At 37.5% G+C, this 27,609-nt stretch overlaps 2 protein-coding genes across 20 annotated transcripts in view; one reads left to right on the top strand and one right to left on the bottom strand.

The window, feature by feature from the left end:
• The window catches only part of CNOT2 (CCR4-NOT transcription complex subunit 2), a 121,382-nt gene extending 112,786 nt beyond the window's left edge, over positions 1-8,596 (bottom strand). The window contains exon 1 of the mRNA XM_047743357.1: positions 8,566-8,596. The gene's annotated coding sequence lies outside the window, so the exon portion shown is untranslated. The remainder of the gene's footprint in view (positions 1-8,565) is intronic.
• Positions 8,586-27,609, top strand: part of LOC125107889 (uncharacterized) — a 199,417-nt gene continuing 180,393 nt past the window's right edge. For 13 of the 19 annotated variants that reach the window (XR_007129689.1, XR_007129692.1, XR_007129695.1 and 10 more), the window contains exon 1: positions 8,597-9,221. Coding sequence is in view for 5 of the 19 variants with exons in the window: in XM_047743362.1 (XP_047599318.1) it covers positions 8,597-9,221 (625 nt within the window). In the remaining 14 variants the exon portion in view is untranslated. Of the gene's footprint in view, positions 9,222-10,820; positions 11,473-27,609 lie in introns of those variants that run through there. The other 6 variants (XR_007129697.1, XR_007129696.1, XM_047743360.1 and 3 more) reach the window with 3 other exon arrangements.

The raw sequence follows: 27,609 nt of genomic DNA, 5'->3' as shown, positions 1-27,609 counted from the left end.
CTCTGCAAAACCCAAAACTCTTGAAGCATTTGATTATTCTATGCCAATGTAAAAAGTTTAAAATCTACTCTTTTATAATTTTCCTCTAATGCAGGAAGATTCCCAATTCCACCTGATATAGAAAACATCATGCCTCTTAGTAAAAAATAATGCCTGCTGCCTATAGCTGTCTGTAAAAGTTACTGTAAATTACTGGATCCAACACAGTATTTTCAACAGCTGAAAGACACAAACTGTCTTAATTATCTTTTTTCCTTTAGAATTTACCCCTATTTATGCCAAAAGCACTAAGTAACTGCTGATGAAATTTCTTGTTACCACGTGCAAAACTTGACCCCATCTCAGGGCCCTCTGTTCTTCCTGTCTGGGAAACCATTCACCCAGACTTTTGCATGGCTTTCTCTTTTTTTCAGTTTCTGCCCAAATGCTACCTCCAGAGAAAGGCTTTCCCTCACCACTATACTTAAAGTGGTTTCCTTCTTTTATCTGTGATCAACTGCTATACCTTTAACCCTCTTTATTCTCTTCATCACAATTACTACCTGAAATTATTTACTTGTTTGTCTCCCTAAGATGTACGCTCCATGAAGGCAGAGACTTGTCTTGTTCACCATCACATACACCCAGCACTACAGCAATGTCTAGAAGAGCATAAACACTCAAATTATTAAAGAATTTATGTGAAAATACTTATAACGCTAACACTGAATCACTTGGGCCTGAAACTTAAACAATTTCTACCCAAATGTTATTCAAAAACAAGTAAATCCTATGAATTCTGTATCTACAAAGAGACGAAACAGCCTTGACTTTCTAAAACCACAGAATTTCAGGGTGGAAGTGACCATAGCGATCAAGTCCAGTGGTTTTCAAACTATGCTCCGAAACACCTAAAAAGCAGAGTCAGATTCCCTGAAGCACTAGACTACAACTGTTTAATACATACACATCTATTTTAGGATGTGTGATATACACACACACAGAATACAGAAGTACATCTCACATCAAATTTAAACACTCTGGAGGCTGCTCATTGCTGCCAGGTTAAATAGTTCTGCCATGCATCTCAAAGTTTGGCTTGACAGGTCTATGAATTCATCCACAATTTCTCATAAGTGGGCATAGATTAGAATGGTTATAGCTTTACTTTTTTCCTAATCTAAGGCCAAACACACTCAAATTATAAAAACTACACCCCTAAAGCACTATTTTGTACACTAGTAAATCAAGGCAAAACTCAAGGCATATCTGCTCCACACAAGTTGTCCTTCCAAAATAACTGTGCAGTAAGTTTATAAAATGTTGCATCGATGTGATATAATATTACTATCTATTCTTATATAACACAATATAATTTAAAGTTCTGGCATTTCTTGACAGTTTACAATATTTTAAAATTGAACTGTTGTATTTTACCAAAGTCAAGCTTGAAGCAAAAAATTTCCTCCCACCTCTCTTTCAAAAGTCTGTATTAATTATCCTGAATCAGCAAGATGACCAATTAAAAACAAAACCCTTCCACTTATACCTATTTAATCTGATAAATCAGGATAGAGTAGTATTAGTGTAGCATTAAACTGAGAAATATATTAGATGCTGAATCCAGTCTAAGAATAAAATGGTTTTTATAATTCCCAATTATTAATGTTATTTATGTATTTTTTGAAGATTTATTTATGTATTTATTTGTCAGAGAGAGCGTGCACCCGAGCGTGAGCCCACATGCCAGCACAGGTGAGCACAAGCAGAGGGAGCAGCAGGCAGGAGGAGAAGCAGGCTTCTCACTCAGGACTCTATCCCATGACCCAGGGATCAAGACCTAAGGTGATGGCAGACACTTACCCAAATGAGCCACCCAGGCATCCCACCAATTACTAATTTCAGTAAAAGTCAAAGCAGCTTGCTTGTTCTAGCTCTATGTTAATGTTAACATACAGACTTATTTAAAAAGTAACCATCAAAATGACAACCATGTAAAGTTGAGATACTGGGGGCACATGGCTGGCTCAATAGAAAGAACATGCAACTCTTGATCTCTGGGTTGTGAGTTCGAGTCCCACTTGGGTGTAGAGATTATTTTACATAAACAAACAAACTTAAAATTGAAATAATGCATATGAAAGTGCTTTGCAACCTATAAACTATTTTTTAAAATATTAAGTAGTAAAATTAAGCCAAAAGGAAATCAGGTCTTTTGAATGACATTAATTATTGAATACTGTTATGATACCAGTCTCTAAAAACTCTTACAACAGAAAATTAAATATGAAAATTATATGAATAAGCATAATTTACAATATAAAAAAGAACACAAGAACACACTCCTGCCAAATATGACACAAAACCAAATGTTCCTCTCCCAAACACACTGTATTACATAATCAATCATTACATTTTGTCAAGATGCTGACACAAAAGGGAGTTCTGTTTCAATATCCAAACGTATAAATGGTAAGAGGGCATATCAATATGTTTAAAAAAAAAAGTCAAGTCTATTCGTTGTTACCTAAATTGCCAGGACACATAATTTTCTCTTGCTTATTTTACCATTCCTTGGCTAAGTAAAAAAATTACTAAGTGTGGCACTCATCTACTTTCATGTAAGGAAAAACATTTCAACTCAGTAAAAGCAGAGAAAGGACTGGTGTCCTGAGTACTGGATCCAATTATCTTTTTTTCCCCCAATTATCTTTTTATTTTTATTTTTTAAAGACTTTATTTATTTCAGAGAACAGAACGAGAATACATAAGCGGGGTGGGGGGGAGGCAAAGGAGAGGGAGAAGCAGACTCCCTGCTGAGCGGAAGCCCAACGTGGGGCTCAATCTCTGGACCCTGAGATCATGACCTGAGCCAAAGGCAGACGCTTAACCAACTGAGCCACCCAGGAGCCCCTCAAATTATCTTTTTTAAAAATACCCTCTCTATCTTTATTTTTCAATTATTAAAAAGTCTCTGACAAATATATAAGCAAATGAAGCGTTTAGAAGATTTCTAAAAACTTAAGTGAAGTATTAGCCTCTCCACTAAATGCAATTCAGTGAGTGTTATTTAATTTCTACCTCTCAAAAAATGGACACAAAATTGGTGCACAATCTCTAACTCAAACCTTTAAAGGCCAGATGGTTCTCAAAACTGAAATTCTTCAGGTTTTAAAAAGACAAAATAGTGTATATATCATTTATAACCTAATAAATTCCAGAGTGGCCTCGACAATACCAATAATCAAATACATTAATACTTCTCCAGCAGAAAGTTGGAAAATTAGATGCCTATGTTAGGTTTACCAATTTCAGTTGGAATTCGCCACCATGCTTGCAAAACAAAAACAAAAACAAAAAACATCACTTTCAGGGCTTTTTAGGTTTTAAACTACCAATAAAAATACATTAAGTCATCTCTACCTAGTTTTCATAAGGATAATGGTATTTGAACTGGAGAGCTCCTAGGCACTCAATTATTAGAAGTAAAAATGTGAAAACAAAACAATCTAACTTCAAAAGACAAAATCTAATAGGAGCTCATGGTTAAGCAATGACAAATATATATTACTGTGTAATAAACCCATTGTAAATTAAAATTATCATTATACTGAAAATGCATATAATAATCCTAACCTACTGAAGACTGTTCCTTAGCGTACCTACTACGTTAAATGTGCTCAAAAAACTTATATTAGCCTACAACTGGACAAAATGCCACAAAGCATCTTTTATAATAAAGTACTGAAAATCTCATGTAATTTATTGAATATTATACTGAAAGTGTAAAACAGAATGGTTATAGGTGTACTGGTTGTTTACCCTTGCAACAGGCTGTCTGAGAGCTCTGAGTGGCTGCCTCTGTCCAGTACCAGAAGAGTACTATATAGCACACTGCTAGCCCCGGGGGTGGGTGGGAATCAAAATCTGAAGTATAAAGTTTCTACTCCTTCAGTAGTTTTGAACCATTCTGAAACATCATAATGTCAAAAAAAATCATCAAATTAACCATCCTAAGTCTGGGACTGTCTGTACTAAACATCTCCTTCAACCAGTGACCTTAGCCATACAAAATACAGCAATACAGACTTAAACACTCTGCCAGAGGCACTTTATTACTAATATCCTTCCCTTTCCTACACTTACTCTACATACAGTTCTCTAAGAAGCTGGTTATCTAGTTTCCCCTAGGTAGTTAATTAGATACAAATCTGTAAGAAAAAATTCAAGGAAGCAAAAGAATACAAGGTGGACCTTCCTCCCATCCCCTTCTCCAGTCTGTTCAGCTCTCTCAAAGCACAGAGTCAAAAGATGATACCGCACCAGTTCAGTTTACCACATATTTATTGATAACCTACTGAGTCCTATGCACTACAGAAGATACTAGAAATGTAAACATAAAAAAACAAAGTCCTACCTTTTAGGTAGGAAGGTACTTACAGTCCACTGGATGTTATTATGGTAGATAGAGTGGACAGTAAATTACAATACAGCAAGACACGTTTAATTATTGAGGTTTGAAGACTAAAAGAAGTACAACAGAAGGATTTGGGGACTCAGGAAAGATTTCATTTAAAAAGTGACACCAGAGGGGCACCTGGGTGGCTCAGTGGGTTAAAGCCTCTGCCTTCAGCTCAGGTCATGGTCCCAGAGTCCTGGAATGGAGCCCCGCATCCCCCGCATCCCCCCCCACCCCCGGCATCAGGCTCTCGGCTCATCAGGGAGCCTGCTTCTCCCTCTCTCTCTGCCTGCCTCTCTGCCTACTTGTGATCTCTGTCTGTCAAATAAATAAATAAAATCTTTAAAAAGTGACACCAAAGTTCTGAAGAATAAGTTTGTCAAACAACAAAGAAGTGACAGTAAAAGTACTCCCACCCACATAAAAACATATACATGAAAGCAAAAAAAAAAAAAAAAAGGAAAAGGTGGCAAATATGTCCAAAATATCTAGCTATATATAACTAGACTTAGACCCCAAGTAAGCCTATACAAAATATTTAAGAGTATCCAGAAATGGGAAATTTTTTTCTCCTATATAACTTATATTTCCATATTATATAAGCTATGAAATGTTACCAAAAAACAAACACTATAAACCGTCTTATTATTTCATAATGCAGCATACCCCCAAATGATATGCCAAGAGATGTGCATCTGCATCTCAGAGAACACGCTGTTAGAAAAACATAATAGGGAATTCTTTTTCCAGGTCATCCCTAAAGTATAGACAAAGTAAATAAATGAACGAGCCATATCAGCATGGCCCGTCATAGAGAAGAGTTTTAAGAATTAAAAATAAAGGATGCCAAACAGAAAAACTAAAGCAAGAGGAAAAATATGTATATAGTATTTAAGCTGAAGATGAAAAGACTCCAAAACCAAGGTCAAGATTTTAATTTTAAAACCTAAAAACCCTAATGTCTATTCTATTTCTCTTCAAAGACAGGCTTTCTGTAACAGACATCAATTTTACAGCTCTTTGAAAATATCTAGTGAAAGTCACAATGTTAAGTATCACAGGTAGAAATTATCCTTAGTAAAGCAGAATGATCACCTATATCATCAATCAGAATGATTCCTATATCACAGCACTAGATCCCTTGATAATGTATGTACACACATTGGATGTAATTATATTAAAAAATTACAGTGCAACTCAGATTGACTCTGTCTGTAAAACTGCCCTACCTGGTACCCTGGTTTTCTTTTGCTTCTTTGTATTACAAAATCTACCAGAGGTCTAGGTAACAAACAAAATCTTATTTAGTAGTATCTTTTCCTAAGACTGTATCACTATTTGCATAAGCTGTCCTCACTGCCTATTAAGTAACCACATGGAAATAAATATATAATAATAGAACATTTGTACAGCTAAAAATTTCAGCATAACTTAAAAATATTATTTATCACTACTTTTAAAGAGCAAGAAAAAACCTTATTTTTACTAGTCTATTAATGTCTACTCGTTATTTTATAAATATAGAAGTGAAGCATGCCTCTACTTTTCTATAGTGTCAGAAAATCTCATGAAGCAAATCTGTCACTGAACAGGGCAAAATTATAACTTCCCATGGGTTGTGAAAAATTCTCTAAGAGTCTTTTAAGATACAAGTACCTTCAATACCATTACCTACCAGAGATAAGAACCAAAACAACTAGGTTAGAAGCACTTCTAATGAAATCTACTCATATATCTGAAGAACTTATTTTCTTATGAACAAAAAGAGATTTCAGGTTATAACTAAGTATCTCTGAAAAATCAAAAAGTAAATTAAACATTGAAAATCATTAAGTAACAATACAGATAATTAGATCTCTTGAGGAGGAATATAATTTTGTGTTTTATCTTCAAGATCAAGTACCTCTCAAACGAAGGGATATAAATACACTCTTACATTCTGCCCCAATTTTTCCACAACATAAATTTACTTTAAAACCGAAGTATTACAGAAACTGAAAATTTTTTAAAGGCTGTATCTGTTGCCTGGTTAAGCATACAGGCAATTCTCATTCCCCAAGAGTATCAGATTAGGTTACAGATATCTCTATATAGTATACTTGGAATAAAAGGGTTCTGCTTAAGATAATCTATTTTTATTGATACATTAACTAGGATGCAAAAAATGTGAAAGTTTCTCAATTCCTGGCTAAATTACAAAGTATGCACAGAAGTCACTGCAATTCACTGTCTTTAGAAAATGAGAAATGTACCTTTTTAAAAGTAAATGAGACTTACAAAGTCAAGAAAGTGGAACAGTTTTGTCTTTTGTTTTATATATAGTTACTTTTCCTTTAGATTTATTATCACAAAAGAACTACAAACTAAAGAGGAGTTCAACATACAAAGCTTACTAAAGATCCTGGTCCATTAAGCAATATTTCAATGAAAATATCTGAATGTAGACCTCTAACCATTTCAATGTAGACATTTTAACCATTTCAGTCCAGTGCAATTCTGAATCAACCCTTTTTAATCCGGGATAAAGTTATCTTCCAAAATTGCAAAAGATATGTGCTCACTGATATTTAAGAAATAACTGCTGTCAAATATACTAAGTATTCCCAAACAATTCAACTTAAACCAATTATGTAAATAGGTACTTTGAAATTTCTATCCAACACCCAATACTTTATTTCCACTAATGTTATTTCAAAAGGCGAATCAAAAGCTACACTTAATGATTCCTCAAGTCTAGAAATTCCTACTATCAAGCATGACAGGAAATGTGTTAACTTTGAACGGAATAAAGTATAGCCTCCCTCGTGAAGAGATTTTAACTCAGTACTCTCCACCATTTCTCCAAGAACGTTTAAGGGTTGGTATTAATGTACTTAATTGTTAGAATAGGTCCAGAAGATTAAGAAAGGAGTAAGATCCTTTGACCAAAAGTTCTATGAAAATAAAACAGAATGTGTTGCATTCGGTCTTCTGGATGTTGAAAAGTGAAGGAAGGCCTCTCCTAGGATTCAAAGGAAGTTGATGTTTAGGTTCCTTCCGAGAGAGTGGTACCCGTATGTAAGACTTTTGTGGTGGTAATACCATACCTACAGGGGCAGGAATAAATGCAAATTCTAAAACATTGGAAGAGCTTTTATAAAAGAAAACTAGAATCCTCATTCGCCGAGGACTAACAGTTAACAAGAGTCAGATGCTCTCTTTTCCAGCTGGACTACAGCCTCAACTAAAAACTAGGAAGGCCTCCTTCAACCCCACTCATTTCTTCCGTGAAACTTTTAAGTTAGACCCAAGACAGCACAAGGTGGAGAGGCCCCGGCGGAAGTAGAAAGCTAGGACTAGCAACTTCACAAACAGAAGCGTCTCGGGTTCCTCCGCCGCCCCAGGACTATCCCGTCTCAGTCTCTATCTCTCCACGCAAGCTTCACCCTCCGGGTGCGGTGGCAGAGAAAGCATTACAGTTGCACTCCTCCCCATTCTACCAACCATACTCTTTGGTATCCTAGGGCCTGGGGGCTTCTGAGGCCCGTTAGCCAGTCCCGTGTCCGTCTCCCCCAACCCCATCTATTACACACACACACACACGCACAAGTTGCAGGTGATGTGGGTGTACTGAGAAAATATTAACAGCCAGAGACCGCGACAGCTGCTGGGAACGCGGCAGCCCGTCTAAAGCGGACCCGGGCTCCTCGGCCACCGCTGCTGCCGCCTTCTCTTCTTCCTCAGGAAGCAGCGCGGCGGTGGCGGCTCCTCCGCGCTGGCGGGAGCCGGACGGAGCGGAGTCTAGGGGAAGCCTCAGCTCCGGCGAAAGGGACCAGGCCTAGAATCCAGGGCTGCCGCTGCAGCCACCCAAGTACAGCGACGCTTTACGTCCCGTCCACCACCCTCCTCATACACACCCCCTCCCTCCTCCACCGCCGCCACCCCCCCTCCCCGCCCGCTCCGCTCTCCCTCTCTCGATTGGAGCCGAGACAAAAGCAACGGGAAGCGGCGGGCCAGGACGCTGCCCGCGGACCCCGGGCGCGGCCGGGCCGGCCCCGAGGCATTCCCCAGCCTTGAGGGGGCCCCGAATCCGCCGCCCTCGCCGCGCGCCCCGCTGCCAGACTTCCGAAAATTTGCCAAAAACTCACCGCATGAATTTTCTTGTCCCGCGGATCCAAGATGGCGACGTATCCACCGCGGAGGCTGCTGGGAGCAAGACCTTTACCCTCTGACCCCCGCCGTGACCCCCGTCGTTCCGGCTTCACTGAAGGCGGCGGCGGAAGGTGGGAACAGCGATTGCCAACCGGACAGGGTTGGGGGTGGGCAGACCGCTTCCCGCGCGTTCAACAAGGGGTGGGGAGAGGCGCTTCACTCCCTCACCTTTTCTCCGCGGCTTCCAGCCTGTTTCCCACCGATTCGTTGGGAGGCGCGCAGCCTCTTCGCAGCCGTTGTAACGATCAGGGCCTCTACGGCCGCTACAGTCCGCCTGGGGCCGGGTTGCTCTGCACTGAGCACTGGCCCTCGGTCGGTGGCGGGCCGCGGGGTCCAGGGGCGGGGAATGGTGAGGTGGCGTCGGCCCGCCCTCTCTGGGGACGCGGAACGTGTTTGTGTTTGTGTTCGTGTCGGACACCACGCCCCTCCCACGTCCGCCTGGAAGGGCCCCCACACCCACCCCACCCCCGACTCCCACCACCTGAAGCAAAACTGATCGCTGTCCCCTTTTCTTCCCTCAGCCCCCGCGATCTCCGGTGCTTGTGCACGCACTTCCAGGGACTGGCAGCATGTCACCATCACCTCCTGAGAAGTGAGTTTCCCTCTGCTGAAACCGTTGGTATTTTCTACTCACCACCCTTCCTTTTTTTTTTTTTTTTTTAAACTTGGTGGGAGGGAACTTACAGGGGAGCCAGTTTTTAAAGCACTGTTGCATGAGCTTGCGCTCGCCGAGTTAGATTTATAGCACTTTACCTCGCTCCTACTCCTCAGTCCCCACCTCAGCTTGAGTGACTTGCTGGGCTGTAAACAAGACCCTTTGAAATTATGGTGCCTTTGGTGGAAACTTTGCGAGAGTGAAGTCTCTATTTTTCAGAAAAACAATTGTCACTCAAAATTAAATTTATGTTCTTTGAAATAATCTCTTTTTATTCCTTTGTATATCGCTAAACGCTTTCCTTTGTGTTACTATTCGACATTTTTAGACTTAAGAAGTCTCTGCAAGTGTATTTGGATTTGTGTAGTTTCATAAAATGAATGGTTATTTTTTTCTATTTGAATGATAGAACGTATTAATGTAATGTACAAACCATTTGAAGTAAATAAAATTTCTACTTCCTTTGTTGGTTTCTTTTATACAATCACCTTTTCCTTCCTAAAAGAATCACTGTTAAACAATTTAAAATTTATGATTGAAGGGCAGAGGGCATCTGTCAGTCTTAAATAGCAAGGAAAATAAGCATACCATAAATGAAAGGCGACTTTGTTACGTTTACAGAATGGAAGGTATTTTTACATATTAGTAAATGTTGTGTGAATTAATTTAAACTGCTAATGGTGCTGATGTCGCCAGTAGAAAATGTTTTGCCTGGTTGTTCAGTCCATTAAGCATTCTGCTTCACTCTTTTTTACTTCAGGAAAATTCAAAGAGGAGCAGCACCTCTTTATGTCGCTCCCTTCCCTGACCCTAACGGTTCCTTCCTGCCTCTTAAACATTCTCTTCTACTCTGGAAGATGGTGTGTTAAAAGACTGAATATATCTCTAAGTAAATGTAATTCAGCTTCTACTGTTCTCACCCTTCTTGCTTCCTTTCTATTTCTGTCATACACCACCGAGCTCTTTCGGGTCTGTAGCAGTTAGTTGTTAGTTGTCCCTAAAATTTCTCCATTTTTTTTAAAATACTAATAGACGTGGACACATGGCTGTCCAGAATAAAGACTATTTTCTAGCCTCTCTGTAGCCATGTGGTAGTTTTAGCCAGTGGTATATAAGCAGATACATCATGTGGCTCTCCTTTAATACCATCCTTAGAAGACAGATGGTATGTATCTTCAGTCCTTTGTTTCTTTTCCTCTTAATATCTTGCACCCTGGAATAAGGATGTGATGGCCTGGAACTCAGTCAGTTTGGGCTCTAGGCAAAATCTTAAGCTGGTAGAAACCTGAGTCTTTGAGACCCTTGTGGAGTGCCATACCAGCCCTACACTCTTTACGTTCAGATTTTGATGTGAGGGGAAAGTAAACTTCTCTCTTATTAAAGCCACTATTTTGGGGTCTCTTGTTCTCAGTTGAATTTAATCTTAACTGGTACTCCATCTAGGACCTCTGCACTTGCTGTTTTTTTTTGTTTGTTTTTTCTGCCTGGGATGTGCTTTCTCTATGTCTGTATGGCTAACTTATTCTCATCCTTCAGGTCTTAACTCCAAAATCATCTCTGACAGGCCTTCCCTGGCCACCGTATTTAAAGTAGCTCCTTTCACCATTTATTCTGTTTTTTAATAGCATTTGTAATTTATCATTATCTTTATTATCTGGTTCCCTTCATCCTGCTAAAAATTTAAGTTACATGAGAGCAGGGACTACATTTGTTTTGCTCACTGCATTCTCCACGTGAAGTAGACATGAAGTAAGCCATGTTAAATGAATGAGACAATGAATAAATAAATCAATGAATGAACGAAGTAGATTCTTATCTAAGATTAGGTAATCTTTTTTTCTTTTTAAATATCTCAAAAGGCTTCCTTCACATGATCCAAGCTATGAAGCAGTTAGGAAAAGTAGTGCTAACCTAATGGAATATGTTAGCTTCCAACCCTGGATAATGAAGATGTATACCTTTTTCTGGGAAACTGATAAGGCTATTACACAAAAAAACAGCTCAATTGGGAAGGCATACTGACAAATCAGAAGAGTAGTCAGCATCACAACTGGGGCAGAAATTCCTACTATGTAGTGGTCTGATTTATGTAAGTTAATGGACCTCAAATTCTTCATCTAGAATGTAGGTAAGAGGAGTGCCTGGGTGGCTTGGTTGGACATCCAGTTCTTTTTTTCTTTTTTTTTTTAAGTTTTTGTTGTTGTTGTTGTTGTTGTTGTTGTTTTTTAATTTGACAGAGATCGCAAGCAGGCAGAAAGAGAAGGAAGCAGGCTCCCCGCTGAGCAGAGACCCCCCCCCAATGCGGGGATGGATCCCAGAACCCTGGGATCATGACCTGAGCCGAAGGCAGAGGCTTTAACCCACTGAGCCATCCAAATGCCCCTGGACATCCAATTCTTGATTTAGGCTCAGGTCATGATCTCAGGGTTGTGAGATCGAGCCCTGTGTCCAGATCCATGCTCAGTGAGGAGTCAGCATGAATTTTTCTTCCTCTGCCCATCCCCCCATTTGCACACATACTCTCTCTCTAAAATAAATATATGAATCTTAAAAAAATAAAAATAAAATGTAGGTAAGAATCTTACACTTTCAGAGTAATAAAAAGGTTTAGTAGTCCAACTTCTGAGTGACATGTTATACATTAATTTGGACTTCAGGTATTATTTTAATAGGTGATTTATGTCTTGATAATACTGGCAAGGATTCAGAGAAATGGCTTCTTAAATGTCTGAGAATATAAATCCCCACACTTCCAGAGTGCTATTCAACAGTATGTATCAGAAGCCAGGAGCATGTGCATTTGACCCTGAAATTCCTCTTCTAGAAATGTATCATAAAGAAATAAGACTATATGTAACAATTTGATTATAAGAGTATTCATTATTACATGGTTTATAAGGATATTGGTTAAGTAGGTTAAGCTATATATAATAGAACAGTATTCAGCCATTAAAAATGATGTGGAGGAGGGGCAACTGGCTGGCTCAGTCCTGAGAGCATATGACTTTTGATCTCAGGGTCGTAAGTTCAAATTCCACATTGGATATAGAGATTACTTAAATAAAACTTCAAAAAAATGATGTGGAGAAAATTTTATTGGCATGATACATTAAGTGTGAAGAGACATTTTAAAATGTAGACTTAACCCTTGAATAATGCAAGACGCCTAACTTCCCTCCCCTGCGTGCATAGTCAAAGAAAACTCAAAGTGTACTATTGACCAGAAGCCTTATTGATAATATAGTTAACATATTTTGTATGTTATATGCTTCACATACTGCATTATAACGAAGCAAACTAGAGGAAAAATATTAAGAAAATCATAAGGAATAATAAGTACAAAATATTGTACTATATTTGTTGAAAAAATTTGTGTTTAAGTGGACCCGTGTAATTCAAACCTTTGTTCTTCAAGGGTCAACTGTAATTCCAGTTCTGTGAAAATTTTAAGTCTCCCAAAGATCCAACATGATATGGACAAAGGGTTAATCCAGCCTTGCAGAAGTATTATTTACAGCTATTTATATTTTATTATTTCTGTTTAATGGTTTTTTGATTTCCATTGAATAAAGATTGTGTATAATACTAATTAAAAGGCTACTTCTCTCTTTATAAAAATAAGTGGATAATTTGGGGCAATAGTACCACATACTTATTTGCCAAGCCTAATATCTTTTATTCTTTCTTCTGCCCTAAGTCCCACAAATAATTACCAATTCTTGTGTGATTTACCTTCTAATTAAGACATAGTAATAGCAGCAACAGATGTAGCAGACACTTAAGATTCACTACATGCCAGGCACCATTGTAAGCATTTTACCTATATTAACACCTGAAATCCTTGCAACTACTCTATGTGCTAGGAACTGCTAAAATCTATAGTACAGACTAAGTTCTCTGCTAGAGCAGGAAAAAAAAAAAAAAAAGATTGGTGTGTCTGGGATAATTTCACCAAGTGGCTGTTTAAATTCCATGTTGAATGACTGATTAGATGTGGATGAAAGGAAGGGACATTTTCAGTGAGGGTACTAACATGAGCAAAGGCAGATTGTATTTGCAAGGGCCACTATACAAAGTACCACAGACTGGGTACTTAAACAAATTCATTTCCTCACTGTTATGGAAGCTAGAAGTCTGAGACATAGTTGGTTTCTCCCCAAGGGCCTCTGTCCTTGGTTTGTAGATGGGTCTGTTCGTAAGTTTACATGTATTCTCCCCACATTTGTTTCCAAATTTCCCCTTCTTACAAGAACACCAGTCATATTGGATTAGGGTATACCCATATGACTTCATGTAACATTAATTACCTTTTTTAAAGCTACTGTCTCCAAATACAATCACATTCTGAGGTACTGCAAATTAGTACCTCATAAATTTGGGGGGGACACAACACAATTCAGGCCAGCTCAGAAGCAGAAATGAGCATGGGCCAGGAACTAGAACCAGAGTAAGATAAGCAGAAGGAGGCTAGTGGAATTTATATAGAATAAGGTGGCAGATTTTGGAGTGCTTTAAAATGCAGAATGTAGAAATGTTGATAGATGGTTTTTAATAAGTCACTGCAATCAATCCTTTCTCAAGGTTTAGTCAGCACCAAAAAGGGAAAAAAAAATAATAATAAGTTAAATAGGGGCACCTGGGTAGCACAGTCGGTTTGGCATCTGACTCTTGGTTTTGGCTCAGGCTGTGATCTCAGGGTTATAGGATCGTGGGATCCAGCCCCATGTTCTGCTCTGCGCTCAACGCAGAGTCTGTTTAGCAGACTCTGCCCCTTCCCATTGTGTGTACAAGCAGGTGCACACTCACGCGCGCTCGCTCTCTTTCTCTTTCTCTCTCTCTCTCTCTCTCTCGAATAAATCTTTAAAAAAAAAAAGTCATTTGTAGTATATCTTTTATAATACTCACTTTTATCACCTAACGTCACTACGGTCATCTTGCAAAGGTAAATTATCTGTAAATCAAAAAAAAAAAAAATATATATATAGCTATGTATCATCTCTAAATTAATGTGATGTAGGGGTGCATGGGTGGCTCAGTTAAGCATCTGCCTCCCTGGGATTGAACCTCAAGTCGAGCTCCCTATTCAGCAGGGAGCTGGCTTCTCTTTCTCTGCCTGCTCTCCCCCTGCTTGTGCTCTCCCTCTTTCTTTCCCTCTCTGTCAAATAAATAAAATAAATAAAGTCTTTTTTTAAAAAAGACGTAATTTTTCCCCATTCAAATCACATAGAATAAAAGTTTTTTCTCCACATCGTGCAAAAGAATCAACAAAATACTTTTTAGTTTGCTTACTCAATTATATCAGCTATTAAATGTTCCAAGTGCATGGTTAAGCTGTTTTTTTTAATAATGCCAATTACTCTATGTATGAATTAAAAAGTATCTTTCACCTAAAAAAGTAAAATAAATACCCCAAAAGTTTCAAGATTCAATGAATATATAATAGTAAATCAATTTAAAGCACATGTAATCAGCCAATACATTTTTCCTGGCAATAAAAAAATTAACTGAAACCTGGTTTAAAAGAGAAACAGGGATTAAGTACTGAAATGATAGTAGGAATGAAATTAATGTATATATACACAATTGATGAAAGAATTATCTGGGCTTTTTAATAGTAATGGATTTAGTGATAGCCATTCAATGCTGAATGTTAATCTGTTTTATAACTGAGGAACTTGAAGTGAAAATACATTCAGTATAAAAGAAAGTGAAGATTATAAAATATATAGATCCCAAGAAAACCTTGGTCCTGGAAGAAGCAATCTAAATCTAAAGTAATCTAAATCCCCCTCCCTCCAACTTCAACTTATTTCATCCTATTCAGTAATCTTGCTCTCAGGAACTATTTTATATTTAACCTAAAATTTTTACATTGCCTTTTTGTTTTTGGATTTTATTTTTATTCCTTGAAAATGCCCACACTGCAAATTGTTCATGGATGAAATATAGACTTTAGCAGGGTTTTTTTTCTATAAAACTATGGTATAAACTTGCTCAGTTTTCTATCTTGCTAATAAATGTTATACCCACAGAGTTTGTAAAAGAAACCCCTTCAGGACTAAATGTGTGAAGTATGCTGCAAAAGTATGAGAAGTGAACAAAAGAGTATATAAACCTACATTTGGACCACCACAGTACTGAGTGCTGACAAAATCATAACAAGGAGAAGATTTTTTTAGAGAGGTGTGGTTCAGGGGCACCTGGCCAGCTCAGTCAGTGGAGCATGTGACACTTGATCTCCGGGTTGTAAGTTCAAGCCCCATGTTGGCTGTAGAGATTACTTTAAAATATATATAGGTATATATATATTTTAGTCCTGAAAGAGTTAAGTAGAAACCTTTATATATTATTGTTTCTAACCATCCATCACACATTACAGTGCTTGAAAACAGTCAAGTCTGGCACAAAAATCACACAATTTCTGTCTACATCAGAAACAGTAGTTTTTTTAATCAAAAGTAACTTGGTTAATAATTGAGAAACATTGTTTTATAAAGGAACTCAGTTACCTCGTTAAATGTGAGGAGTTAATTTAGTTCTCAAAAACTGTATTGGATATTTTCAGTGAGTTCCCATGATACCAGTTATATTTAAAAATTGATTTATTTTAGAGGATGAGTAGGAGAGGGAGAGAGAATCTCAAGCAAACTACCTGCTGAGAGCAGACCCTAATGCCAGGCCTCATATCATGGCCCTGAGATCACGACCTGAGCCAAAACCCAAGAGTCAGTTGCTCAACCGACTGGGCCTCCCAGGTACCCCCATACCAATTTCATTTAAACAAAATGGTTGTCACAAGTCTGTTCAGTAAGAGGAATAAATATTTCACTAACTAATATATATACCAGCATGCCTTAAGTTGCCAAGGTTTAGGAAAACTCAGCAACAAGTTAAATATACTAGTGTTCAACTCTGAAACCTTTCAAAATATGAAGGGAATAAGCCTTTAGCTCACCTTCCCAGTCTCTGACAAATTCAGTAGAACTAATGAAAACTGTTACGGGATCATTAACTCAGCTTCTATGCTTATTTTTAAAAATTGCATAAAATAAGAGTATAAGATCTAAAAATCTAGCAAAAAAAAAAGGGGGGGGATAACTAGAACAGGGGCACCTGGGTGGATCAGTCAGTTAAGCACCTGCCTTTGGCTCAGGTCTTGATCTCAGGGTCCAGCGATCAAGCCACATGTCAGGCTCCTCAGGAAGGAGTCTGCTTCTCCCTCTGCCCCTCCCCCTCACTCCTGTTTTCTCCCTCTCTCTCTCAAATAAATAAAATATTTTAATAAAAAAAAGTTAAGAGGGATGACTCATCCCTCTAGAGAACCTGGGTGGCTCAGTTGGTTAAATGTCTATCTTTGGCTCAGGTCACGGTCCCAGGGTCTTGGGATGGAGTCCCTCATCAGGCTCCCAGCTCAGTGGGGAACCTACTTCTCCCTCTGCCTCTGCTGTTCCTCCCTGCCTGTGCTCGCTCACTCTCTCTCTCTCTGACAAATAAATAAAATCTTTTTTTAAAAATTAGAACATACTGTACTTGAAGCACTCACAATTCTAAAATGAGTCATTGTGAGGGGTGCCTGGGTGGTTCAGTCAGTTAAGTGTCTGACTCTTGGTTAAGCATCTGACTCTTGGTTTCCACTCAAGTGATTGTCTCAGAGTCATGAGATAGAGCCCCACATGGGGTTCTGCACTCAGTGTGGAGTCTCCTTGTCCCTCTTCCACCTCCTCTGACCCCTTCTCCATGAGTGCACACATGCAGGTGTGTGCTCTCTCTCACACAAATAAATAAATAAAATCTTTAAAATGAGTCATTGTGTTGATAAATAACCAGCATCTCTAATAATGCCATAATTTGGGGAGGGGGATATGTTGCATTGTACATATTCTTTTGAAGATATTCTGTACAGTCTGAGGTTACTGTTTAGTTATAAAAACATTTTCTACTACTTGAGGATCAAAATTAAGCATTCTGTGAAACCTCATAGTGATGTCCACAGTGACTATCTCAAACACAAAAAAATTTATCTTCAACTGGTTACCTGTACATTTCATGAAATATTTGATGCTTAAAAATACAAAAGGACAATGAAAATAAAAGAATTTGGATAGTCCCTTAGGGTTTACTATATAAGAATTTCTCCCATAATTTTGTTTTCAAAGTTTTGCATTATTTTCATGGCACTTTTTGAACTCCATAAATTTTTTGTATCCTTATAGAATTGTTCCAGATATAAACATAAAAGGATGCTTTTAATATGACTGGTTTTGAGGAAAATAGAATAAATGCTTTCTCATCAGAATATATTGTTCTGTTCTGACTTGGTATCCATTTATTATTCATTCTTCGAATGTGATTGATTCTCAGTTATATGCCACACACTGCTTTTTATTATCATGTAATTTTCAAACTATGTGATATAGGTATAATAGTACCATTTCCTCCGCTTTCTTGTATGCCATATGTATGTAGCAGATCTTATCCAATTTAAATTTGTGAACCATATTTTGACCTTCAAATATCCTTATCCTTATATTGAATTACCGTTTATTATTCATCACCTTTGGAATGGATCACAATGATGTTAAAGTTGCTTAGTATTTTGACCCAAACATTAAAGATGTTATTACCCTGCAGTGCTTTTGTGGATCACTATCTGTAAAAATAGATAGCCTAAAAGGAAAAACCAAATAAATAAGATAACCAATGGGAAGAATATAAGATCCTTAGAAACTAGAAAATAGCTGCAACAAACCAATCAGCACAAGAAAACCTCAAACAGTAGTTAGAGATAAAATAGGAGGTCAATATTGTCTTGTTCAGTATAGTTACCACTTAATTTGGCATCCACTAAACTGCAAGCATCGTAATTACATTATTTCCCTAAGCTGCATAACATGGGATAGGTGGTATTCACACTGTACAGATGAAGAATGGAGATTCTAAGAAAGGTTACCTTCAATTATACAGATTATTTCCACCTTCACAGCCTGTTCTGTCTTTAAAAAAAAATGTAGTTTATAATATTGTGTATTTTATACACACACACACACACACACACATATGTATGTGTGTATATATAATATATATGTAATATATATGTATGTGTGTTAGTATATATATATTTTTTTAATTTATTTTATTTTATTTTTTTGGTGGGGAAAGAGCCCATAGATTTCATAAGATTCTCTAAGTGCTCCCTAGTGAAAAAGTCTTAAGAACCATTGAAATTCACTGGTGGGTGGGCATCTGGGTGGCTTAGTCAGTTGAGCCTTCAACTCTTGATTGAACCTCCAACTCTTGATCTTTTGAGATCAAGACCTCGTTGGGCTCCACGCTGAACCTGCCAGATAGAGAGGGAGAGAGAGAGATGGAAAGATATAGATAGATAAGTAAAACCATCAAAAATTAAAGTTGGACTTTAAAAAAACCTCTCTGTGGGTTCAGAGCACTTATTATGAGAAAAAGTCTAAGATATCTTGGCTGAATCAGTCAAATGAATGAATATGGAGAACCTACATAGATAATTAAAATTCTGGTTCAACTAACAATTGTGAGTCCTATTATGCACCAGCCGTACAGATTGTATAGTACTGTTGCTCAATCTTGAATAATAGAGGAACACATAAGAATTTTTGTGTAGTCCCAATATGATAAATTATTTTTATTACAAAGTTACCCTAATATGTGCTATGTGAACATAGAAAGAAAACCTGGTGTAAATCTGTGCTGATGGCTCTTTTTTAACTTTTAAACCAGAAATAATAGAAATTAAACTAAAATATTTGAAATTAATAACATTAGTTTTAGTGTAACAAAGAAAAGAAACAGTATTGTTTTGCTGAGCCTAAAGCATCATTGTAAGTCATTACAAAGTAATACAGCACACATTTGTTTTAATTTGGAATACCTATATTACTAAGTGATGATTCAAGTTTCCCACCAGTTTTCTCTGTTAAACGATTTTTTTTTAAATCTTTGTTCCAGAACCAAGCAGTCACAATATTTGACCTTTACCTGGCATGTATGCTTCATTCATTTGTTTGTTTTTATTCTTTATTATATCCCAGGGCAATTTAAGTTTATAGCTTGGCTCTAATTCAGTTACAAACATAGAAACCTGGCATTCAAATCAGGTGAAAGTATGTATTTATATAATGGTCTTCCCTGTGATCCAAAGTCTAATTATATTTTTAAGTTATTTTTGAAATGAGATTTCAAAACTAAAGGTTTTTGATAAGAAATCATAAATATTCAAGAGAATATTGCTGAATCACCAGAGATTTGAAAAGCAAAGTGTAAGAGCTTGGGGTTTTAGAATAGTTCAGAGCTGGAATTTTATCCAACTAAAATACATGCAAGCTGAGGTCCCTTGGGCAAGATGTTTAACCTCTCCAAGCCTCAGTTTTGTTACCTGAAAATTCTATGTGAAACTATTACCATGCCTTTCAGGGTTGTTAAATTTTTTTATGAGATGATCTTTGTAAATCTTAGTATAATGTAGAAAGAGGCAGACAATCACAAAATAGAAGTTGCTGTAATCATATTTTTATGTGAAATACTACATGTAATCTAAGAATTTTAAATAGAGAAGCTAATTATTAAGGCAGCATCTGAAAGGGGAAAATGCAAGAAAATGATAGATAATATAAAGAGCCATTTTAATAAAGGACAGCAGGGGCACCTGGGTGGCTAAGTGAGTTAAGCCTCTGCCTTTGGCTTAGGTCATGATCTCAGGGTCCTGGGATCAAGCCCCGCATAGGGCTCTCTGCTCAGCAGGGAACCTGCTTCTCCCTCTCCCTCTGCCTACTTGTGATCTCTCTCTCTCTCTCTGCCAAATAAATAAATAAAATCTTTAAAAAGATAAAAAATTTTAAAAAGACAACTAAATCTTAAATGTGCTAGCTGGCTGTTAATATGTTTTCTGTTGAGAAATAAAAATAGGTGAAGTAGGAAAATGAAGCATTCTTAAATTATTACATTTCATAGCATCAGTGGTGATTATGTTATACTTTGCTACTGTAAGACTATTTTTTAAAATAGCGGGGTTTTTTAAATAAACATATTAGCTAATCTTTCAGTTTCTGTGATGTCATCTCTTCTACAATTACTAACAGGATTTTAAAAGGCCCATGACTTTTTAAAGACATTGTTTACAAGAAGGTAGTTACTAAGTATTTACAATAATTTTCAAGTAACTTTGTATGAAGTTACTTCTTACAGTTCTATATGAAGCAGCTAGAACTTATAATCAGCCAATTAAGGTGTTTTTAAAAGACTGCTGGAGGGGGAGTGCTTGGCTGGCTCAGTTGGTGAAACATGAAACTCTTCATCTCCAGGTTGTGTAAGTTTGCTCTCATTTAAGAGATTACTTAAAAATAAAAATCTTTAAAAAAAATAAAAAACTGCCTAGAATATAAGCATACACCATATTTCATAAAACACTTGTATTTCATCAATGTAAATAAATGTAGTTCCTATTACCTTCTAGATTTTAAAAGTTGTGCTATCTGCTAAACCTTTGGTGATGTTGGTGATCTTAGAAAAATATTATCTCCATACCTTCTCTTTTCCTTTTAGTGAAACAGCCTACAATTAGGAAATCAGTCTTCCTAAGCATAACCCACATAAGTGGGCATAGAACAGTTAAATGGCAGAACCCAGAGAAACAGCCAGTTAATCACTTACAAGTTTAGCCACTACTACTGAGGAGATAATTTGGTAGTGTAGCATCAAAAGAAATATTAACGCATAAGACTTCTAAATAGGAGAGAAGACCTTTTCTGGCAGCCTCAACCCAAAAGCTAGCTTTTCCTGCTAAAAGCCGAGGAATCCTTTTTCTCTTTTTCTTTCTTTCTTTTTTTAACTCTTACTGTAGTAGCAGAGGAAGGAAAAAGCCTCTATTTTGAATGAACCAACAACAGACATACATATTATACTTCTTTAAGTTGAAGAACTTTATAGATATGTGTAGTTCCTTGTGGACACAAAAATTACAAAAGGGAAAAAGAAGAGAGGGAAGAAGGATCCAAACTGGGTTCCTTAAATTAGTTTCATGAGATATTGGGAAGTACTCTGTGGGGGAAAAAAAAAAAAAACGATTCCACTGTAAATTAAGCACAGGGAATGCTGAGTTAAACCAAGTAAAAGAAGTTTCATTATTGCAACATTTGCTAGAATTTTTAATATGCTAATACATGTGTCTCAAAGTGCCTAAGTTGATTTTAAGACTTAATGCCTCACAAAACCATGAACTATCTAACTACATTTAAAAAAATACTTGAACGGCTTGAATTTTAGATTCCTGTAGACTGAGACTGAGGATTCTCCACCATCAATGTTGTTGTAAGGAACTGGCATGGGATGTGAACTGGGTATCACAGTTGTTTTGAGGAGGACCAAATAAGAACTATTTCTCTTACCACTTAAGTGTAAGGTTTACCAATATATTAAGCAAGGACTGGCTGACATTTGATAATCACAACAAACTATAGTTATATAGTATATATAGCTGAATTTTTATATAGCTACATCATAGAATATATAACTGAGTATTTATATAGATACATTATAACAATGTTCCACATTGTAGGTTAAAATAACTTTTAAAAACCCCACAGTATTAACTGAGTGTCACAACCAGCCCAGCACCACCACCACCACTACCACTCTTATCCAGTCTTAGTCAAAAAACAAAAAGACAGAGAAAGGAGGCTGTTGGAGAAAGCAGTGTTTATGGACAAGCTATTTCTAATATAGAGTTGGGGTGAAGAGTGCTTGAAGAGAATCACTTCTAAGGATTGGATTTCTAAAATGGGGAGACACATATCTTGTCTCTGTTGGACATTTGCTTAGCCACAGGACTTGCTCATCTCCTAGAATGCAGGAGGAGAAAGAGGATTTAAACAGTGATAGACGGAGAGGCCACCAGGATAGCAGGGAAATAACCCTATACACATCATTTAGTGTGGCAAGAAAATAAAGTTTCCTATGGGTGGTACATATCCCAGGAAAGGCTTGAGCCATTTTGTCAGTATGAGGGCCAACTACAGCAAGAGGGAACATTGTAGCAAGGAGAATGAAAGCTGTCCAGTAAGCTGGAACACAGCTTATGGACACTGTCACATAGAAGTTATCAATATCCAGTCAATGAAGATTGCATTCTTACCCAGTCAAGGAAGAAAACATTTGCCCTTTTCTCTTTCAAGTAAGGAAGTTTTTTACCTTTCCTTTGTCCTTCTCTTTGCCATAAACAAGGGCACCAAATCTAGAGGAGAGAGGAAAAACAGGTGTCTGAGAGCCAGATATTTCCCTACTTCCTCCAAGTCTCTAGAGCTTTACCTGTATTGGGGTTGGTGGGTTGGTGGAAGAAGGGGAGAAGAGGTTCAAATTGAGTTAAAGGTTGAAGCTTTCACATTAGCAAGACTGATTCTTTTATCTTAGATTGTTATGTTTTAATAAAGTGGCTGAAAATCATAGATATATATGTATGGTATCATGAAAGGAGACATCCCTTTGAAAAAAAGAAGTTCTACCTGGTATTATTGGGGATAGTTATTGAAAATAATAAGGACACTTCTTATTTATTGTCCCAAGAGTTTAAAGCATTTTAAGTATTTGAAAGCAAATACTTAAAAATGTTTATGCTTGGGGCACCTGGATGACTCAGTCCGCCGGCATCTGCCTTCAGCTTAGGTCGTGATCCTCTGATGGAGCCCTGCCTCCTTGGGCTCCCTGCTCAGTAGGGAGTCTGTGTCTCCCTCATTCTCTCCCTCTCCCCCTGTTCTGTCTCTCAAATAAATAAATAAAATCTTTAAAAAAATTATCCTTAAGTTTTTGTTTTGTTTTGTTTTTTTAAGATTTTATTTATTTAACAGAGAGAGAGAGATTGCAAGTAGGCAGAGAGGCAGGCAGAGAGAGAGGGGGAAGCAGGCTCCCCGCTGAGCAGAGAACCCGATGCAGAGCTTGATCCCAGGACCCTGAGATCATGACCTGAGCCGAAGGCAGAGGCTTAGCCCACTGAGCCACCCAGGCGCCCCTATCCTTAAGTTTTATAAAAATTGTGATTTTTCTAATTTTTCATCAATCTCTTTTGTGAACTTACAAATTTTTGAAATTTAAAACATCCTTACAAGTGTTTTAGAGGTGTGTCCACAACTGACAGTTTTGCTGAAGACTTTGGGGTCCAGACAACAAAGGAAGCAACACCCTATACAGAATATAATTTTTAAAGTCCTGCTCCTTTTTATATTTGTCATCCATTACAGAGACAGGCAGCTATGGCATTCAATCCTGCTATTGTCACCCAGCCCAGATTTTAAACCAAAAAGTAGGATTAAAGAGCGAAGGGGTCTAAACTACCTCTTTTTTTGCACTGGCCTTGTTTTTTTGTTTTTGCTTTTTTTTAAGATTTTATTTATTTATTTGACAGAGACACAGCGAGAGAGGGAGCACAAGCACGGGGAGTGGGAGAGGGAGAAGCAGGCTTCCCACTGAGCAGGGAGCCTAATATGGGGCCCGATCCCAGGACCTCAGGATCATGACCTCAGCTGAAGGCAGCTCTTAACAGCTGAGCCACCCAAGCACCCCCTTGTTTAAGTTTTTAAGTCAAATGAAATTTCACAGAATTTTAGATCAGTGTGTTCACTTCAAATTCAATAAAATTAATACTTTCACCCAGAAAAGAGCAAGGAGTAAATCTAAAACTTTTATTTAATATGATTTAAGATTAGGGGCACCTGGGTGACTCAGTCCGTTACGCATCTGCCTTCAGTTCAGGTCATGATCCTGGGGTCCTGGGATTGAACCCTGCATCGGGCTTCCTGCTCAGTGGGGAGTCTGCTTCTGTCCCTCCTCCTGTTCCTGCTCTTTCTCTCTCTCTCTCAAATAAAGAAATAAATAAAATCTTTTTTTTAAGATTTTATTTATTTGTCAGCGAGAGAGAAAGAACGAGCACAGGCAGACAGAGCGGCAGGCAGAGACAGAGAGAGAAGCAGGCTCCCTGCCGAGCAAGGAGCCTGATGTGGGACTCCATCCCAGGATGCTGGGATCATGACCTGAGCCGAAGGCAGCCTCTTAACCAACTCAGCCACCCAGGCGTCCCAAGAAATAAATAAAATCTTTAATATGATTTAAGATTTAATATTCCAGATCAGTAGTGAATTTCACTGATACTTGATGGAATAATATCTAGCATATACCTGTTCAAACATTTTTAACCATCTCACTCATTATGGTATGAAGCATGAAGAATTATTTTTTGTTTGTTTGTTTATTAGTGAGAGAATAATACAATACAAATGATTGCTTAACAACTTCAGATCTGGGGACAAACAATTGGATCATTCTCATGAAGAACAACATGAGGGCATGCAAATTCCCAGTGCATTCATACTGACAAATATTTACTGTGTGCCAGGCACTGATCCAAACACAGGGAAATAAAGCAGTAAGGAAGGCAGATAAGTTCCCTGTTTTCCTGGAGGAGATAGACAATAAACAAATATTTGTCGTAATATTATGCAATAATAAGAATTATGGAGGAAATGAAGCAAGATAAGGGCTAGAGAGTGACAACGGGGTAGGGTGCTCTTTTAGATAAGGTGGTCAGTGCAGAGTTCCCTAAGGAGGTAACATTTGAACAAGTGTTCTGCAGGAAATGAGGTTGCACAAGTTCATTTGATAGACACGTGATTTTGGTGTCACCTATATTAGCTATCAATTTAATATCCCTTAAAGACTCTCTCTGTATAGATAGGTAGGTAGGTAGGTAGGTAGGTAGATATAAACATACCTATAATATAAAATCAACAGGCCCATCCAAGAAACACAGTTAACTGGTCTTTACAAAAAGTAGCATATGGCTATGTATAGTTATATCTTCATAGAAACTGATTTTTTGTTGCTTCTGGTCTCATTCCCTTCATTCCATTTTAATTCAACAGATCTTTATTGAGTAATTGCTATGTTTCAGGCTTTATTATAGGCTCTTGCCACGTACCACTAAGTAAAACAGGTGAAGATTCCTGACTATGTGGAGATTACATTCTAGCAGGAAAAGATAATAAACACAATATATATACCTTATTAGGAAATGATTTATGCTATACAAGAACAAGTACACCAGAGAAAGGGAGATTATAAATATGAGGAAGAGGATAGTTTTCATTAGTAAATAAGCTAATGAGGGGGAGTCTCAATGGGATTAGACCCGAGCAAACACCTGAAGAAGTGAGGAAGTTAGCCCAGTGCCTATCGAAGGGAAAAGCTCTCATTGACACATACCTGCAAACACGCACATATACCTGTGCTTTTGCTGTCAAGGAAGTTACTGTCTTTTTTTCAAAACTCATTATTTCTTTTCTGCTTCACACCCCACATGGAACCTGGTGTGGGGCTTGATCTCAAGACTGTAAGATTGTGACCTGAGCTGAAAATCAAGAGTCAGACGCTTAACCAACTGAGCCACCCAGGAGCCCTTCAAGAGTGGTTATTATATAAGCTTATAAAAAAATAGAGTGGATATGATATACCTTCACTATATCACACAGAGAATATACTATATCCTTTCTTTCTTGTTCATAGGTGCTGGTGTTAGAAGTTATGTTAGAAATCCAAAATTAAAATAAATTGGAAAACACGATAGATTACTGACTTCATGCTATAAATTGAGTGAAGGCTTAAAAAGCATCATGATTTGTTAGTATGAGTAGTTAGAAAATTAGAATTTTATGAGTTCATTCAATAAAGTTAAAATAGTTTAGATTCTTTCATCTTATTTTTCCTTCATTCCATCTGTTTTCCAGGTATCAATAACTTTATTATAAATTTGTTTAAAGTCAACCCTCATCAGTTTACATGCATGTCTGTTATTCTACAGAGTAAAATCTTCTAATCTTTTTGTTCCTAAGACATGACTTTTTTTAAAAAGTAACTAAATAATTACGACTAGCCATTAAGATATAGTAACAATATTTCTCTTCCATTTTCTTTTTTTCAAATAGCTTTCTGTTTTAAATTTTTAAGGACAAAATTACACTTCACTGATTTGTACTTTTGAATCAGTATTGAGTAACAGGCAACTTATCGTAACTTTAATTTTTTTTTTTTTTTAAGTAGGCTCCACACCCAGTGTGGGGTTTGAACTCACAATTCTGAGATTAAGAATTTCATGCTCTGTTGCCTGAAACAGATAGGTGCCCCAACTTTTTGTAACGTTAAATACCGTATCTTTCACTGAAAGATCACAAATGTTTCATAAACTTAAACATTGTATATACTTCTTTTACTAAGATGAAAATAATATGTTTGATTTTGATTTTCTAAAAAAATTTAACTGATTTTTTTCGTAAAACTCTTTCAATCCCAGGCTACAGTGTTCCCCTTCCTATTCTGAACTTATTTTCTTAGCATTTATTTAACACTTACTTAGTAGATGCTGACTTCTGTCTGTTTTAATTCCCCAAAACAGACTATACATTTTCCAAGGACAAAGATCCAGGTCTTATCTGTGAACATAATGATTTTTCACAAAGTAACTGTTTCACTGGCACTTTTTGTTTGATTGATACAAGTATAACTTGTATAACTCAAAATTATACTATTGAGATATTGTGATTTTTAATAACATGTATTTGGTTTCTATCCCCATTTCTGATAGAGTTCCCAAAAGCCTTAGGCGTTTCCTAAGTGATAAGAAAGATAAAGATGGGCGCCTGGGTGGCTCAGTTGGTTAGGCAGCTGCCTTCGCCTCCCGGAGTCCCTGGATTGAGTCCCGGGATCAAGTCTTGAGTCCCGATTCCTGAGTCGGGCTCCCAGCTCCAAGGGGAGTTTGCTTTTCCCTCTGACCTTCTCCCCTCTCATGCTCTCTCTCACTGCCTCTCTCTCAAATAAATAAATAAAATCTTAAAAAAATAAAAAAGATAAAGATGCCTTGTTATTCTTAAGGATCCCCTATAAACCACACCTGAGACTATGTTTATGAGGTGACTTTTGGGATCCCCCTAGGATGGGGGCTGGCTGCCCGGGGAACTGTGAATAGAACTTTCAGCACCACCCCACCCCCAGCCTCCAGGGAGAGGGGAGGGACTGGAGCTTGGCTCAATTTCCAATGACCAGTGAGTTAGTCAATCCTGTCTACTGCAATGAAGCCTTCACAAAAACTCAAAAGGATGGGGTTCAGAGGGCTTTCAGGTTGCTAAACATATGGAAGTGCTGGGAGGGTGGTACATACCCTTCACCCATACCTTGTTCTATGCATCTCTATCTGGCTGTTCCTGAGTTGTATATCATTTTATAATAAACTGATGATCTTAAGTAAACTGTTTTCCTG

This window comes from Lutra lutra, chromosome 8, assembly GCF_902655055.1.
Source record: "Lutra lutra chromosome 8, mLutLut1.2, whole genome shotgun sequence".
NCBI classification, from domain to species: domain Eukaryota; kingdom Metazoa; phylum Chordata; class Mammalia; order Carnivora; family Mustelidae; genus Lutra; species Lutra lutra.
The sequence above is the reverse complement of the archived record's forward strand: the minus strand, read 5'-3'. Positions and strand labels throughout refer to the sequence as shown.